This window comes from Coptis chinensis, chromosome 7 (genome assembly GCF_015680905.1).
Source record: "Coptis chinensis isolate HL-2020 chromosome 7, ASM1568090v1, whole genome shotgun sequence".
NCBI classification, from domain to species: domain Eukaryota; kingdom Viridiplantae; phylum Streptophyta; class Magnoliopsida; order Ranunculales; family Ranunculaceae; genus Coptis; species Coptis chinensis.
Window position 1 is genome coordinate 40,831,394 of NC_141462.1, and position 18,887 is coordinate 40,850,280.

Here is an 18,887-nt window from a genome sequence, read left to right on the forward strand (position 1 = left end):
TCCCTTTAGTTAGTTTGGATGTCGGATCAAAGTTTATTGGTGCAACCATATGTGCTAATGACTTCAAGATGATCGAGAGATTGGGGTGAAGACTTATAAGCTTAAATCAGTTATTTTTTAGTAATTTCAAATGTTTTTTTTGTAACATCTATATTTATTATCATTTTAGCTCGCATGTTGGGAGCTCTATGCAATCTAAAGTTGACAAAATCTATGATTAGATAAACGGCCAAACAAATTAACTTGTGGTGGGCAACACATACGCAAGACAACATGACAATATTATAGTTACTGACACGATATGTATTATTAGTATTTGAATCTTTCATTACTCGACATCATTTTAAAGTCGCTTGTTTGTCTCATTCTCTCACTTAATTGGGTTTGTTCGAGTGGGCTGTATGTCTAGAGAAAGTTATGTGGTGGCTAAGATTAAATATTATGCATTGAGATTTGTGTTGTACAAAAACATTACGAGTTCAAGAAGTAAACAATGTGGAAACTATTTTTTTTTCTACTTTTTCCTATTTATGCTCTACATTTTTTTTGTTCTTTGTTAGATCCCATGGAACAAACATAAACATAGATCTCAGCCTCACAAAAACATTTGAGTTCACAAGTCTCAACATATTAAAAAACATGAGTTTGTAGGACATATAATGGTTAACCATTATTTAATGATATATCTTAAAAGAAAACACCTAAAGATACGGTAGACAATTAACTCTTTCCCAAAATTGTGGGATTGTTATATCTAAGTTTAATCTGATTGCTATGCTATGTTTAAGGACCTTATCAAGTATTTAATTCATTTTAAAGCTCATATTGCAAATTTCGGAGGTCAAACATGCTACACTTTTATTTATTTAATGATAACCAATTGTGTATATTGATTGCATCATGCTTTTTTTTTTTTTTGTTAATTTGCATTAGAATCTCAAAATTTTCAAAATATTTCAGATATTGACAAGAAATTTAGATAATAAGATTGCTACTTTGAGAAGGAGAAGGAATATTGGGAGAGAGATTGAGATCACAAGCAAAAAAAAGAGAAAAAATAAAAGTGAGCTGAGATTTAATTGGGCTTGCATTTGCACATGTATCAAACTTGCTTATGACAGGAATAGTAAAATATGTAATAAATTAGTAATGAGTTTAAAGAATGATGTTCCATTGAAAATCATTTTCAGGGTGGCATACCACATCGTAACAATGAGAGATTTATATCTCGCATTGTTCGAGTACTTTAGAGTTTAAGTTTAATTCACATTAAAGAAGATAAGAAGGAATGGTCCATGGAGTTGTTGAAGATAGAAGACAAGCCGAGTAAGACTAAAAAAACCAAAGACTGATTATATGCTTCAAGTCGTTCAAGGTAATTGTACGTAATGCTTTGAAATTTAGCCAAGAGTAGTTTGGTAATTTTCAAGCAATGCTACATGTTTTGTGTTAGCTGATTTTGTCTTGATGTGAGGGTTCCATCTTTTATAAGACTTCAAGGTCTTATAAGCACTAATAAAAAGTGGACCACTGATTTTCGATAGTTTTGTACTTTGTTTATAGGATAAAACTAATCCACATGGTCCAGCACTAAAAAAAACCTTCGAAGTCAATTATGATTAGTGTATTGTATTAAAATAATGAGTTAAATTCTCTCTCCTCTCTCCTCACCGGCCAATCACAGCTGACTTCTGAAGTCTTTTTTTGTGCTGGGCTATGTGTGACAGTCGCGCCCTTGTTTATAAGGGGCACTCTACTAGAAATTTATTATAAAATGCTTCAATTCTATAAGAGGCTCCAATTATTAATTGGTATTCTAGATTTTGCGTGGTTATGGCTTTTTTTTCGACATCCCGAATTATTACCGATATTTTTCTACTTGGAATTAAGTATTAAGTTAGTTTTGGGGTATGCATTTGTAATATTGGGTGTGAATAAAATTAGCCTTGGGTCAAGTGTGAAACCAATAACCATATCATTTTGGCTCCAACTCATTCTCCCTTTCAATTGAATGGTTGTAAGAACACCACCCAAACACAACACAGAGAAAAAACAGCCTTCAATCTTCACAACTCTTCAAGGTATATTTCTCTCTCTGTTCCTTTAAACTAGTGCTATTGGTATTGCTTACTGAAGAAACTGTGTTTTTTTTCCATGGTGGGGCTTCTCTTTTAAGTTACGTTTTCCTCTCAAAATGCAATCTTTGAGTGTTTGGTCTGTTAGAGGGGACTTTTTGGCAGTTCCCCATTTTAGTTTTGGGCTAAATACTTCAAGAACAAAGGATAAACACTTTACTTGCACTAGTAGATACCACCTTGTTTTTGTTCCAAGCAATTTAAAAGTGTTTAAACTTAGTAGTCAAACAAGTAGAAGTTCTGTTGGTGTGTCTTCAGCTTTAACATGGGCAGTGGAGCAAGAGGAAACTGGGAATGGAGTTAGTGTAGAAAGTACTAGTTTAATTGGTGAGTTGTCGGATAAGTCTGATAGTGTGGAAGTTGATTGTGGTAATACTGATGAAGGGGCAGATAGTGAGACTGTCAATGTTGTGACTGAAGGAAATGGAATTGGACAAAATGAGAATGATTTAGGTGAGCAGACGAGTATAAGGGTTGATGTTCGTGCATTAGCGGGGAGATTACAATTTGCTGAAACTGCAGATGATGTTGAAGAGGTTCTTCGAGAAATGGAAGAGTTGCCACTTCCTGTTTACTCATCTATGATTAGAGGATTTGGATTAGATAAGAGAATGGAATCTGCATTGGCTCTTTTCGAGTGGCTTAAGATGAAAAAGAAGACAACTGGTGGGCGTATTGGTCCTAATCTTTTCATATACAATAGCCTTTTGGGTGCAATGAAGCAATGCAAGCAATTTGGAGGAGTGGAAAAAGTGATGGAAGACATGGCAGAGGAAGGGGTTGGTTCTAATATGGTGACATACAACACTTTGATGGCAATTTACCTAGAGCAAGGCTGGCCTAACAGAGCGCTTACTTTTCTCGAGGAGATAGAAAAGAAGGGTATGTCACCGTCACCAGTATCCTATTCGACAGCTTTAGTGGCCTATCGAAGAATGGAAGATGGAAACGGAGGGCTTAAGTTCTTTACTGAGTTAAGAGATAGGTATAAAAAGGGGGAAATAGGAAAATATGATGATGAAGATTGGGAGAATGAGTTTGTTAAGCTTGAGAAGTTCACTATACGGATTTGCTACCAAGTGATGCGGCGTTGGCTAGTCAAGGGCGACCACTCAAGCACAAAGGTCTTGCAGCTTCTTTCTGAGATGGATAAGGCTGGGCTAAATCCTGGTCGGGCAGAATATGAGCGTCTTGTGTGGGCTTGTACTCTCGAAGGTCATCATATTGTGGCAAAAGATTTGTATAAACGGATAAGAGAAAGGGAGTCTGAGATTAGCTTATCAGTATGTAACCATGCGATTTGGTTGATGGGGAAGGCTAAAAAGTGGTGGGCAGCATTAGAGATTTACGAAGACTTGTTGGACAAAGGGCCAAAGCCTAATAACCTCTCTTACGAGCTTGTAGTCTCTCACTTCAATGTTCTACTGACTGCAGCTAGTAGGAGAGGCATATGGAGATGGGGTGTTAGGTTGCTTAACAAAATGGAAGAAAAAGGCCTGAAACCAGGAAGTAGGGAGTGGAATGCAGTTCTTGTAGCGTGTTCCAAGGCGTCAGAAACCTCGGCTGCTGTGCAGATTTTTAGTAGGATGGTGGAACAAGGTGAGAAACCAACAATTCTCTCCTATGGAGCGTTACTTAGTGCTCTTGAAAAAGGCAAGCTCTACGATGAGGCACTCCGAGTATGGGAACATATGATTAAAGTGGGTGTCAAACCAAACTTGTATGCCTATACTATCCTGGCTTCAATTTATGTTGGACAAGGAAAATTTGAAATGGTAGAGTCCGTGACCACAGAAATGGTTGATTCTGGAGTTGAACCTACTGTTGTCACTTACAATGCGATTATAAGTGGATGTGCGCACAATGGTATGGGGACTTCTGCTTTTGAGTGGTTCGACCGCTTGAAAGGTAAGAACATCTCTCCAAATGAGATAACGTATGAAATGCTGATTCTGGCTCTTGGAAGAGATTCGAAACCTATACTTGCTTACGAAATGTACTTGAGAGCTCACAATGAGGGCCTAAGGCTCTCTTCGAAGGCTTATGATGCTGTTGTCTACTCAGCTAAAGCTTTTGGTGCAACTATAGATGTAGATACTTTAGGACCTCGACCCCTAGAGAAGAAGAAAAAACTCAAGCCTAGAAAGAATTTATCGGAGTTCTGTAACTTGGCTGATCTCCCACGGAGAAGTAAGCCATTTGATAAAGTGGAACTTTATTCCCAAGATACAAAGGAAAGCAATAGTGTTGGAACTTGATACAACTGTTTTAGGTAAAATTATTCTATACCATTTGTACATCAAATTCTGAATTCACCTTACATTTGGCACTGTGCTCCTTTGTCATTGCATGTGTATTTTTATGGTTTAGAAAATTGTTTATTGTGTCCTATGATTCTATCTACAAGAATGGAGATTAAGGGTAAATGTACCCCTAACTAGTGCCAGACCACGTGCCATGTCTGTCAGACATACTAGCTAATATTTTGCAGCAAAGATAGAGTCTGCTGTATGATGGAGCTGGTCTGCTATGTGATGGAGTTGGTCTGCTATGTGATCTGGAAAAGATACTATTAAAGCGAGCAAAGCAGAAACAATTATGTGAGATGTTAACAGTGGAAAGAGCAGGTTTGGAATTGCAACTATCAAGACAGTGAATCTGCATAGATTTTGACGGATGAACATGATCATCTAGCCAGAACAAGGAATATCGGGAGAAGGCGAAATACCTCATGTTTCATGTATATTAATCAGAAGGCGTAGTGCCATGGCTACAATTCCAGCACAAATGGCTGCCATATACTAATTTTGCTGGTAGTTAGTTTTCTTCGGTTTGCTTCTTGTAGTCGAAAATTTGTTACAAGTACCTTGATCATATATTAAACCGATGGTCTCAGTTTATTCTTGTGATCTGACTTCATCCATGCGTTCTGTCCTCTTTGGAGAGGAGCAAACTTTGGTTCAAATCTGAGCATTTAGAAAGACGTAAGAAAGAAACTGATAAGATCTCAGGGGACAGGTTTGTGGTATATTACTGAATATTAATCCCAACAATAATAATACATACTGGTTAATAAGTTAGCAGTAGCTGAGCAAACAAGAAGAGCGCAAAAAGCATGCACTCTTCTAAGATGTCAAGTGCAAGAAAACAGAAACAGAAGACATACTTCATATATCCTTTACTCAAAAGCCCACTGGTTTTCCCTCCTGACCTCCTTTTCTTCTGGAGTAAAATGATTCTTGATGTTGAACGTTTTGTGAATCTCCTCTGGTTTTTTGCAAGCTAAATCCAACAAAGACTCTACGTTCAAATATTTGGCAGCCGATATAAGAGCAGAATGAGTCACATAATCAATGTTCATGAAGTTTGCATAAAAAAATTGCAGATCTTCATCCTCATCGCAGACTTGCCAACATGTTTCTTGCAGTACCGAATCACCTTTGCTAAGATATTTGCAGTCACCTTCGGTAAAGGGATCATGTTGTCGATGCAGTCATCTTTAATAAGGTGTTTGATCGTCTTAGATTGAATGATAACATCTTCTTCAACTTTAAAGGCTTCTCCTTCTGAACTCCTAAGTGTTATTATTTTGCTGGGACGATATCTTTCTGAATTATTGGAACACATGATTGCAGCTGAGAGCTGAAATTTAAAACCACAAAATGTTACCAAAACACAAAGTATGAGTTTATGCCTTTAATTTGGGTTCCTTATTAATATAGCTGTGTAGAATAAGAAAGAATCCTAGTAGAATATGACTTTCTTATTTAGAGTTTGGGTTTTTTTGTATTGTCGAGTGTACGAGGACATATTTCATTAGGAAATTCACATATTCTCTCTAGCCTGGTCTAATGTACTAATTTGGGGTTAGGAATAGGAGAGGAATTATTGGCTGCCTTACAGCCAGTGAATCGTAGTTGATGGACACATTGGGTATGCACTTTGCCACTTTGCACCCAATCGGCCAAAAACTGACTTCAGCTCACCTTCCAATCTAAATCTATTATTGTATAGTGGGCGAAAATGCTCGTATGGGTTTTCAGGAGGGCCGTCAGCACAATTTTTAAGTAAGGACACAAAGTTAATTACAAAATAGTACAATATTTTGATTTATTACAAATTGATTCTTGCTCTAAATTTCATTGGACGTAGGATGTTCTCGAGATTGTTTAGATGTTCTCGAGATGCATATATTAAGAACAAACCAATTACACGCCAACTCTTTAAACCAATTCGCGATATAACCACGAATCATACAAACAGAAAATTTGATTCTAAAAAAAACCCTACAAACTCCAAACTACAAGACTCTTAATTCACCAAAACTCTCTTTTCTCCAAAAAAAAAAAAAAAAAAAAAAACCCTTTTCTCAGACCATTCACCGTCCTTTTCATTCAAAGAGGCTTCTGATTAAGGATTAAGCATTGGGATGAAGATGAAGGGACTTCAGGCCTTACTCCTTGCAATGACGAAAGGATGATGTCAACAACACAATTAGATAGAGAAGCTATTGAAGATGAAGAGGAACACATTTTCACTAAGCTTAAACAATTGGCTTTTGAAAGGGAAAAATCAAATTTAGAGGAAAGCATAGATGTTTTCGGTGTTTGTGGGACGAATAACAAGACCTGCGCATTGGGGAAGGACCTGGTACTTATGCTCAAACATATTAAATATCTTTATAAACTTTCTTACTGGTAAAAGTGTTGGTAATGGTAAGTATAGCTGTATAGCTTTGTGCTTTTTTCAGTTCCCTAATTGGTAGTTGAGTTCGTAGCATCTGAAATTGGATACACTATTGGTCCTTATGGGTAACTCCAATTTCCATTGATTCATAAGTTTTTTTTAGTAATCTATTTTTCACTATTCTTTCAAGGAATATATTGGGATCTATATTAAATTTTGAGTTATTCTTATTGTATTTTTTTGGTTAGAGATCTCTTTTTGTATGAATTGTTTTTGTGTTGTGTTGTTGAATGGGGAACATTCGAGTTCTTCTACGTTTATACCACCACAATATTAACCAGCAAAGTCCATTCTTTGCTTATTTCACATTAAATTTTCACGTTTAGTTTTAATTAATTGTCGTTTGAATTGTTTGTTGAAATGTCTCGCCTTAATTTTATTCATTTTTTTTAAAAAAATCTCAATCTGTGTCTTCTTTGTTTAGTGGCAAATTGAAGAGATTGTCCATGTCAATGGGACAAGAAATTTGAACCACCCACTCTGTGTTCCTTTCACTCGAATTTAGACATTAATTTCTCTGTAGTCAAGTGACAACAATCTATAGTGTTCTTAAAACAATGTATGTACTTCTTTGCTTTAATAACCATTCTTTCTTTATGCTATCAAATGGGGTCTTTTCTATGGACTGTTAGGTTAGGCTACAGACTATAAGATTTTCATGCATACATGATTCTCATTTTCATACGTACACACCAAAATTTTGTTTAGGTGAATTCTTTGTCTGTTGCATTCTATTTTATTTAGAAATTTTTCATTTTGATTCAGCTTTGATGTCTTGGTATGCAAATATTGTTGCCTTTCTTTTGCAAGTGTATCTCAGTATACATAATTAGAATTTGTCTGTGACACATTTATGCGTTCGACATCTCAAACACTTTTGTACAACACTACTGCTTGTACAAGACTACACTTTTGGACAAGATGAGAGCATAATTCTGCAGTTGATTGGCTTGCACGAATAACCTCATTAAGCAATGTAGACCTAGACATTTCCCTGAATAATCTTTAAGTCATTTTTTTTGTTATTTGGACAATGCAGAGTTTAGCTTTATACCATAATGTACAAACATAGTTTCAGAAGCTATGGTGGCATTATCGAGATTTGGATAGTTAAATAATCTTTAAGTCATTTTTTTTTGTTATTTGGAGAATGCAGAGTTTAGCTTTATATAATAATGTACAAACATAGTTTCAAAAGCTATGGTGGCATTATCGAGATTTTGATAGTTAGATTTCAAGTAACATACTCCATTTGTAGGTATGAAGTAAACAATATTTAGTATTTTGACATTATGTTCTTTGAATATCTTGCTATTATTATTATTTTTCCTTCAATATTCGTGAATTCTAACTATATGTATTATTCTCCTATTGTTGTGTTGTTTTACTTTTATGTGCTAAATTCTTTAGAGGTTCATATGTTTCATAAGGACTGTATAATTCTTAGTATGTTAGTAGAGTTATATGTTCTATTACAGTATTGAAATTTATAAGCCTTAATTTTATTGATTAAGTTGTGTAACATGTCCTTCATACCCTCATTTGAACTACATTGTGATTACCGCTATGTCTAATACACAGTGCGAGAGCCTTTCTTTTACTACGAATCTATGACCATCACTACACCATAAGGGCCATTTTGTAACAGGGCAAAATTTTCATTTGTAACAAAAATATCTGTTACTACCTTTCTAACGGACATAACTGTGAGGTTCTTTAGTATCCATTAGTATATTTCAATTTATTTTTCCAATTATTATCAAAATATTATTTTAATGTTTGGTAACAGTTACATCCGTTAGAAAACAATTAAAAAACATCTAACACAAACACCAAAAGGGTATATGTGGAACTAACGGAAAAGATTAGAACTAAATAAACAGGTTCTCCCGATGATCTCCCATGACTCGTGTCTCTCAAGTCTTCAAGCCTCCATGAAACATCCCATGACTTCTTAGTTTTATTATTTTTGTGTTCAAAATCAAATACAATAAGTAAAATGGCGGATTCAGCAGTACATTTAAAGAAGATGGGTAGATAGCTCAAATGCCCAATCTGGCAATAACCTCTCCTCTGTCAAACCCTCGCCGATAAAGATGGAAAATATCCAGGTATATACACTTTCTTTCTCTCACTCTCTTATATGTTTTGTCTTTCAATTAGCCAAACCCTAGCTGGCGAATTTATGAGTTTTTTTTTTTTTTTATTTGTGCACTGTTCAAATTAGGTTTATTTGGTTCCTCTTGCTGATGAATTAGGGGAAATTAATCTATGTTGGAACTGTAAGATTGGACTCAAAATTCACGCTCCCAATTGGGATACTTCATTTGTTTGGGGTTTGTTTGGCAAATTGAAAAGCCTCGTCACTAGATTGGACAAAATACATACAAGCAATAATTCCTAATTGATTGGTGATTTAATTTGGTGATGTGGACTTGTGGACACAGAATGATTCAGATATCTTGAACTAACCATACGTTTGCCTCAGTTGTTTCGCAACAAATTTTAATGAGTACGTCAAGTTCTTAACCCAATAAAAAGTACGTCAAGTTATTTTGATGATGCAATTCGGTTGTTTTTACTTTTGTTAGTATGATACTCATATCTATTCAATGGCGTTTTGTTTCTCTTATCTTTTTGGTCCTTACTTTCTTTGTAGTTATGAAAGCTTATACATTCAAGAAAGGAAATCACAATAAGCTAGATGTAGTTATGAAATGTATGTGTGGTGTCAAAGTCAGGCGCTTAATAGTTAACACTAATGGTTAGTGAGAAATTCCATATTTGATAATGGAGGCATGCCTTGAATAGGCAGGTGTTGATAAGAGAGATGTCCTTTTATACAGTATTGCTATATATTGATCATACAATTTATAGTAAGAACTATACTTTTTATGCATTCAAAAATTATTTAGACTTCAGAAAGAGTAGTTTACTTTGAGAGGCTTTGTACATTAGTTTCAAAAACGTAAACTTCTAATTGATACAACTAAACGTTTGATAAGTTCAATTTACTTTCACTAATCTGCGTGTTCCATGACCAAGAATGCCGAGCAGTATTCTTAAACAAGGTAGAGCATGTCCTAGGATTTAGCTTGCTCATATTGTCCATGCCATACTTCCATGAATGGAGAAACAAAAGTGTGATATGTCATTTGGGTGAGAATTTCTAAACTGGAAATATTGGGTGGTTGCATGTGAGATACTAGTATATCTTATATAAGCTTATACACTTCTATGAGATTCACACGGTGGCTATTTTAGTTGCCTCTTATTTACATTATATAAACCCCTGGTCAGTTTTTTTTTTCTAATCTAGCTACTTTTAATTTCAACTTTGTTACTTTTATGTTACAAAGAATCTCGTTTTCATTTGATGCATGCTGGGTTCATAAAATGGGAATTGGATTACTCCTATCATCTTCCTAATTTGTTAGGTAAGTTGCTTTATTAGGTGGCCCAGGATTCTACTTACTTTTGAATTGTTTCATCTAGATGTTCTTATTTTACTTCATTCCCTAATTACGTGTGAGCCAACTAAAACGTAAGCTTTCTTGCACTTCTGAAAGCTGATCAAAGGTAATGGCTATAACTTTGTCAAGTTTTGTTTCTATGTGACTATTTGTGCCTAAGTTTCTAGGTTTAAGGGCACTATATAAAGTCCAATTCGTGATGATATGTTTACATTGTTATGTTGATATATATAAGATTCAACGGGGTGACGGTGGTTTACAAGAATTTACTTGAAGAAACAGCCCATAGAGCTAGTTTTAAACTTCCCATTTATACCTGTGGTTGTTCTGGACTAAGCCATTTCTTGTCTTTCATTGCACAGTTGAGATTGCAAGGAGCTTCACAGGAGAACCATCAAAGAGCAAGAAGCAACCTCAAAAAAATGTTGCCATGGTTGCTTGGTCCACGCTTCAAGAACGTATGTAAATCTTTTTTCCTCTTTTTTATTATGTGCAATTTATTATGTTTGTAATGAGTCTTCAGATTAATTAGGGTACACTACAAACTTGTCTTGGCCTTTCCTTCACCCATACACACTTGTTAGTTTGAATGGAGTTTGTGGGACTTCCTGCACCATTTTTTACTTGGCCGACCTGTTATTTTGGATGATTAGTATTATACTTTTCACAAGTGCTGACCCTTTATTCTTCTCTCCTCAGTTTCATTGGTGCTTATTAGTGTGGTGCATTCATTGCAGGTGCTGGATATCGATCGTGGAAGAAATTCAGGAGAGGCATGACACAGTGAAGGAGATTGAAAATAAGCTTCTTGAGTCTTGACTTCCATCAGGTTTGAAAATTTTACCACCTCCGAACTTGATGAGATTTCTTAGTAGACCACACTTTATTATATTACTTACATTCTTTTGTTGTTGTCAGGTTTTCCTTGATATGGTCGTTCTAGTTCAGGCTCAAGGAGACTTGCTAGACAACATCGAAGTTCATGTTTATATCTTTGTAACACATATCAATAATGTGGTTGATTGACTAATTGTGTTCACTTTGGAATGAACAAGTGCACATTGCTAAATTGGAATTCATGTGTGGTTGATTTATGGCAAGTTGTTTGCAATATAGTGATTTGTTTGTTTTCTTTGTTATGTTCATTGCTAAATACAACACTACTTTGAACAGAATTTGCAAACTGCGAGATAAGCTACACTGTGACTAAGGAGGTATGCTTTAACTGATTTTCCCCTTCCTATTTTTTCCATCCAGTTCCTGTTTTGTTTTCCAGTTCACTATGTTGGTTATATATACTTAATACCGTCTAATTTCAGTTATGAACTTTCAGTGTTCCAACGAATTCTACTATTCAGATTGAGGTCGAACTCTTGTCTTGGCTAGTGGTTGTGGGTATCTGCAAGGCTGTTTGAATTATTAAGAGAGTTTTAGTTTAAGGACAAAGGAATGAGCGACCGGGCGATTTGATGAAATTACAGGCTTACATATGAGTAATTTCTCATTTATCCATAGTGGTTTTAAGTACATTATGACACCTGCTTATGCCTCGTATATCTGGACAAATTAGAACCCTTTATAAAAGTCCGCGTGAATTGCAAGAAGGGTTACTTCAATCACTTTCACTAAAAGACAGGTAAGACATGTCAAGTTATGTTCTTATTCATCCCAAATTCTTTACTTACAACCAGGACAATCTTTGTACATGGGGCCACCTTGTCCTGCTTTTTTATATTTATATATATATATATATCTATATAAATCCATCTTTATATATATATATATATATATATATATATATATTTAGCTAGCTAAATCCATCTTTGTATTATTGTATAGGGGCGCAGTTCACCAAGCGAACCGTTAAAATTGATTAGGAAGACTTGAGAGAGCAACAAGAGGCAAGAAGTGACGACCAATACAATGCAATCTTCTCTTGTAGAATATTAGACATCCCAGGAATAGGTTAGGTGAAGTAATTTATATGTAAGTTTGATTTGTAAATTGGGATTTGGATTTGGATTTGGATTTGGATTGGTGGCTTTGTTTCTATAATGATTAATTGATTGTTGATTTTGTTTCTTGTTATTCATTTGTTTATTAAGTTTGTGGAATGTGATCTCTATAAGATAAATGTAGTAATAAAATGTGCTAGAGCTAGATGCCTAGATGTGCAGCAGGGTGGAAACAATTTAAGCAGGGCTGAAAAATATTTATATATATATATATTTTTTTCCACATGTTATAGTTTACTAACGGATATTTCCATTACAAATTCCGTTTCTAATATCAAGTGACACATTTATTCCTAACGGATATTTCTGTGACATGAAATCTTTATTTTGAAGCGAGCCAAACTTTACTCACACTTAAATCGGTTAGAAATTACCAATCTAAACAGACTATCATCAGTTTCATATCCGTTACAAAGAATTATAGCAACGGATATAAGCGTTACTAAAATTAATTTAAGTAACAATTATATCCATTACTAATTTTAGCCTAAGTGATTGTAACACCCAAGAGCTAACGAATATAAGCGTTAGTAAAAATATAAGTACCGGATATGGCCGTTGGTAAATGCCTTTTATGGTGTAGTGCATGTTCGTTTAGCATCTAATCATAAGTTCAACAACTTGCAAGCCTTGAAGTCATATTCCACGTGTCTGTGAGTTCAAAATTGGGAAATATCTTTGGCTTAATCTAATAATATTTCCACTTTTCAAAACTTAAATGCTTCTCATATACTTTCTTTAGACATGAATGGTTGTATTATTTACTGGATTGAATGTTACTTTTTGGCAGGTTATTAGGCTTGACTGTGATAATAAAAGAGCGTTGCACCTGGGGAGGAGAACCAAGTACCAAAAATATATGATCACACATATTAAATTTGACACACGTAGAACTCTTCAAGCAATTACCAATTCAAGTTGCATTACGTACCGATGTCATTCTTCTTCTGCTCCATGGTTTATGGTCAAGTGACCATCGTATGTTGCATTGATTTAGCTTTTCTCTACAAGTATTTCATTATCACTGCTACATCACTATCTACTCAACTTACAAATCCTAGTAAGTATTTTTTGGAAAAGGCTTTGTTATATTACGAGTTTTTATTTGGCATTAAGACCACTTACAATAGACTTTTCATATCCTTTTTGTGATAGAGAACTGGACAACTCTTGATAAGTGTTAATTCTTTGTACACTCGCAATGTCTATTTTCTGATATCGAAATTTTATTTTAAAGACATGAACTACTGTATCATGTAGAAAAATGTCTAACACCAGTAGAATGTTTTTATTAGGGTGAGTAGTTACCGCCTTGGGATTCTGGAAGGGAAATCGTCGTAATGAGCTTTGGCAGGAGAAAGTATTTGCACCACATGGTGATTCAATTGCTGTTGCAGGCAAGGCTACTATGGATTGGGGATTGCTCAATGAGACTACAGCGATCGGGCGGTACAAAAACAACACTGGTAGAGATGTGAGCTTCTTAGGGTTTGCCATCCATGTGGAAGAAAAGTTTCAGTGGCTTGGGGCCTCTCCATATGGACTACTTGAGATTTGCCCAAGAGGTGGGGTATTAGAGGTAAAGTGCCCATATAACAAGGGAAAACCTGAACTTGGCCTACCTTGGGCAACAATGCCTTTCTATTGTATGCCTCAGGTACAGGGTCAGATGGAGATCTTGGATAGAGAATGGATTGATCTATATTGTTGGACTCCAAATGGGACGAATATATTTCGTGTCAGTAGGGAACGAGAATATTGGGAACTGATGAATAAGATTTTGCACGAGTTTTGGTGGAACAATGTTCTTCCTGCAAGGGAACTGATGTCTTTAGGGAGGGAAGAAGATGTAAAGGCCTACATCCCAGCGCCCACACACAGGCAAACAGGGTTGATTATTGCGAAGTGTCTAAAGTTGGCAGCGGAAGCAAAGTTGCTTTGCAAGGAAATCACAGGTCATGTAGAGTTTTACAGGTATTGATTCAACAGAAGAAAGGTGTCACTTTTGTGTTACTTTGTTTCTTCTGGTTTTCAGATAGTGATGGCTGATTCTATGTATGTGTACACTAGCCTCAAGGACTCAACTGTATACTATCATTTTGAATCCATTGTATAATATCATTCCATTCTTTTGTTCTCCTACAAGTGTTGACTCATGAAAATTTTTTGTCGTGTTTAATATTTTTAGATCCCATTTCATGTTTGGCATTGTCAATTACAGCGTGTTAAAGTGTTGTTATTTCATCATTGTTGTTGTCAAAAGCTTTCTTGACTGATTCCTATTATAGTTAGCCAGTTTTATTAGAATTTGATTCTTATTCAGTGATATAGTTAACTTTTTTGAAGAATTCAAATCGTTGGTTTGGACTATAAAGTTGGAATTTACTTGCACTCTATTTCTCTTAATTTGTTTACTCATTTCAGCAGACTTATTGGTTGATTTAGATTTCACAATATGCATTTTATTTCCTTGACAAGTTCCGCGAGTAACAAAATCCAAAACTATTCCACACAGGAGAAGGCTCCCAGGTACGTATCTTCTATGAAAATAACGTTGACTAAACATGACTAAAGAAAAAAAATTGAGTGTTGTTATTTTACCTGTAAGAACAAAGTTTGAAATGAAATCTATTGAGTCGGATGGAATATGTCTAGATTGATGCAATTGACTATGGTATGTATCATCTGGAGATTGGGTTTTGGTAGGAAATTAGCCGTTTGGTTTGGGGATGAAGGACAAAGGGCTTCAGATAAACTGATAAACAATTCAAACATTTACCTGATCACACCCACTCAACATGTTGTTCATGCATGATGAACAAAAATAGGAATTCATTTTGAATGGATAATAAGTTATGCTACAATTTATTACTGTGTTTGTGACTTGGACTATAATATGTATACATAGAGTAAAAATTGGGGGAATGAAATCCATGAATAAGGAAAATCAGCACCTAAGAAGATTGATGTATAACCTCACAAGTATTGTATACGGTATATACCTTCAAAAAGTGCTTTTTCCGACCATTATCGCATTTCAAAGCCATTTGTGCCCACAAAAACAAAAGAAATGCACTTTTTTAGATTTAGCACTATTTCCAGTTTTTTGACCAGATCAGGAACCTCCCAAACTTTGAAGTCAACTTGACCAAAGCATCAATTTTCGTTGGAATCAAATTCATATTAATGAGATTGGAATCATTATCCATCACTCATCAGTATCTCTACGGTTTTCTCTGCTCTTATATATATATCATGATGCACATTGAGAGGTTAAACAATAAAACTAAACATTAGCAACAAAGACAACTTAGAGAATGAGTATCAACATAGGCAATCAACTAAACGACAGAGGGAATGATGTGTTAAAGTAGATTATTTCCAAAGCTGTACAAAGTGTTGTTACTGCATCCTGATTCTCCATAAAAACTGTACTACTAAAACAATAACTTTACACCGTATAAAACACTCAAAACACTCAAATTAGCAGGATTCTAAATAAACAAAAGAGTCCCAGCCACCTAAATTTATTATTTGGATAAACCCAAAAAAAATCACTATCAATAACATATTCTAAATAAACAAAAGAGTTTAACTTATAAATACTAGAGAATCAATCAATAACACGTTCAAACAACCTGCAGACTTACATCTCATATCTTCAACACCTAGGTAAACTACTACACTTTCAAAGTTACATATAAATTTATTGTTCTATGAATTCTTGATTATTGCTATGTCTAAATCTATTTATCACATGCATATATTTAGTACATATATCACTTATCTGAATTGAACAACACCACTATCACATAGATTGGTATCAATCATCATATGTGACCATGATTTATCATCTTAACACATTAGCATCCTCCTTCCGAGTGTGCTCACAGTATCTTCTTCTGTTAGTCATTTAATAAACAGGAAGGATGATTAGCAATATACAAAATTTAAAAATTGCTGAGCAAAACATATCGTCAGTGTATAAAATCTATAGTTTTCCTTACGATTTGTCTTGAAAAATGTGGAAAAGCTAAACCTGCAAGAGGAGATTATGACAGGTGAGTTTGGAGAGTGATCTAGAGCACAGATGCACACACATAAATTACATGCACAAGGAATGTATTCACACACATATGACAGAAAGACACGAGATATCACAAACAAGAAATTAGCTGCACACGTCAATAGCTCAAGTAGTTAACCATTTAATCTCAAGATAAATGTACCAAGCACCTAAAATTTTCAATTACTACCTTAAAACAAGACAAAAATTTCAGCCATGGACCTGAAATGGCGATGTACTACCCAGGAGGGTTGCATAGTAGAGGGGGGATAAAAAGAACTAATATTTACAACATAGATTCTATTGCAGACGTTTTCCTACCGCAAAATAATGACATGCTCATATTAGCTATGAAAGAATAAAGCAGAGAATTAGAGTAAGAAACTAATAATAACTCAATTAAGAGTTAAGTAAAAAGTAAACATCCAGGTCTTAAGTAAATACAGAGTAAGAAAGGGCTAAACATAGAGAAGATAATGATGTCATGATTATTACCATAAAATGCAAACAATGTAAATACTTTTTTATTATCTTGAAACCTATTTCTCACCAACATATACTATTTTTTGTGATGGTAGCACAATGTATGGTCAGCGAGGGACTGATACAACCGACAGACATAGCGATGACATTCTACAAAAGCTAATAAAAAATATTTATTGTGAAGGTAAGATCAATTTTTAACTTTATGTGGTTTTTTCTTTCAACACTTTTTTTTTTCACATATCTGACGACACTTTTTTTTTTTACATATCTGATGTATTTTTTTCTATACTGTCCCTGGAGAGATTAATAAGATAGAAAGCTAGGATTGCTCACTATAACAGATGGAGAATTTTGGCACGAAAAAGAAATAACAGTAGATTTTTTTTACGTAACCATTATTGTTAAATTATTATGTATTTCTAATAAAAACTAATCTAAATCATTTTCTATTAGTTGATTCAATGCATCATAAAAGGATCTCTACGTCTAAAAGTACAATCGCTACACGTAGACAAGAAGATATGCGAAAGCATAGAAGCATTGATAAAGAGCTAAATGCACATATCGATAGTACAGGTAACAATATTATAAGCTAATTGTGAAACCTTTTCTATATTGGTATATATCTGTTAAACTTTTAATATTTAATATTTTAAAGTTTGCTATTTGTTTTTAGGTGTGCATAACTTTGGACCACCTACTAGAGAGTGTTCTTATTGTGGAGCAATTGTGTGGGAGGGTGAAAGAAACAATAAGGGAAAATCAACTTTTCCAACATTTTCCATTTGTTGTCAGAATAGAAAAGTTTAGCTACCACTTTTGGAGAAGGTGCCTACATTTTTAAGACAGCTTATGGACTTACAAGGAGGAAGGAGATTTTCACATTTTCGAAGGTGTATACGAACGTACAATTGCATGTTCCAATTTACTTCTGCAGGTGGAGAGATAGACAAAACATTAAACAATGGTGGGGGGCCTTATGCCTTCAAAATTAGCAGCCATAATCATCATAAAATTGGTTCACTTCTACCAATTGAAAACCACCCACCTAAGTTTGCTCAATTATATATCTATGACACTGAGAATGAAAGATGCAATAGAATGAAAGCTATACCTCCAGATGAGGAAAGTGCAAATCCAACAATTGTTGACGGGTTGATACAGATGTTTGAAAAATTCAATAAAGTTGTACAGTCATTTAGAATGGCAAGAGACAGATTTAAAGAGGATGATATGGTACCAGTTCGTCTAAGACTTATTAATAATCGACAAAGTGATGGCAGACAATATAATTTGCCTACTTCAACTAAAGTAGCGGCTTTGATTATGGGAGATGGATTTGATGTTACTGATTATAGAGATATAACTGTTGAAACACAAGGTGGTGGACTTGAAAGAATAAATGAGTTACATCCCAAATTTATGGCCTTGCAGTATCCTATATTATTCCCACGTGGTGAAGATGGCTATAGACCTGGAATCCTATATAGGAGTAAAAGTCAGAGTAAAAATGAAGGGAATACAAGGAATACGATTATATGAAAACAAGGAATATGTTTACCATGAGGGAATATTATGCATTCAAACTGCAAAAAAGAATTAAAGAATGTCCTACATTGTGGATTGGTGGGCGTCTTCGTCTATCGTTCATCGTAGATGGTTATACAAGTATGGAAGATCAGCGTCTACATTGGTACCGTATGAACCAAGCAACAATCAGATCTAAATTGTACAGCAATTTGATGGATGCAGTAACAACAGGTATTATAGTAATAACAAGTAAATAGCATTTACCTTAATTTAAAACATTATAAAATTTACAGGAGGTCGACAGCATCAATTAGGAAGCGTTTGATCCTTCCATCATCGTTTACAGGAGGTCCCAGATACATGGTGCAGACATATCAGGATGCCATTGCCATTTGTAGATGGGTCACCACCGATCTTTTATAATAGTCACTTGCAA

General features: G+C 34.8%; 1 protein-coding gene and 1 pseudogene across 2 annotated transcripts; one reads left to right on the forward strand and one right to left on the reverse strand.

The window, feature by feature from the left end:
* The first annotated feature begins 1,968 nt into the window (after nt 1-1,968).
* Nucleotides 1,969-5,039, forward strand: LOC147487550 (protein LOW PHOTOSYNTHETIC EFFICIENCY 1, chloroplastic-like). Its single transcript, XM_086570947.1, has one exon. The coding sequence runs from the start codon at nt 2,195-2,197 to the stop codon at nt 4,391-4,393; it is 2,199 nt and encodes a 732-aa protein (XP_086427073.1). The 5' UTR covers nt 1,969-2,194; the 3' UTR covers nt 4,394-5,039.
* Nucleotides 4,161-5,942, reverse strand: LOC147487551 (SKP1-like protein 1A pseudogene; annotated as a pseudogene). The gene has a single exon (XR_015201156.1). The product of XR_015201156.1 is annotated as an SKP1-like protein 1A pseudogene (transcript).
* Between the last annotated feature and the right edge of the window lie 12,945 nt (nt 5,943-18,887).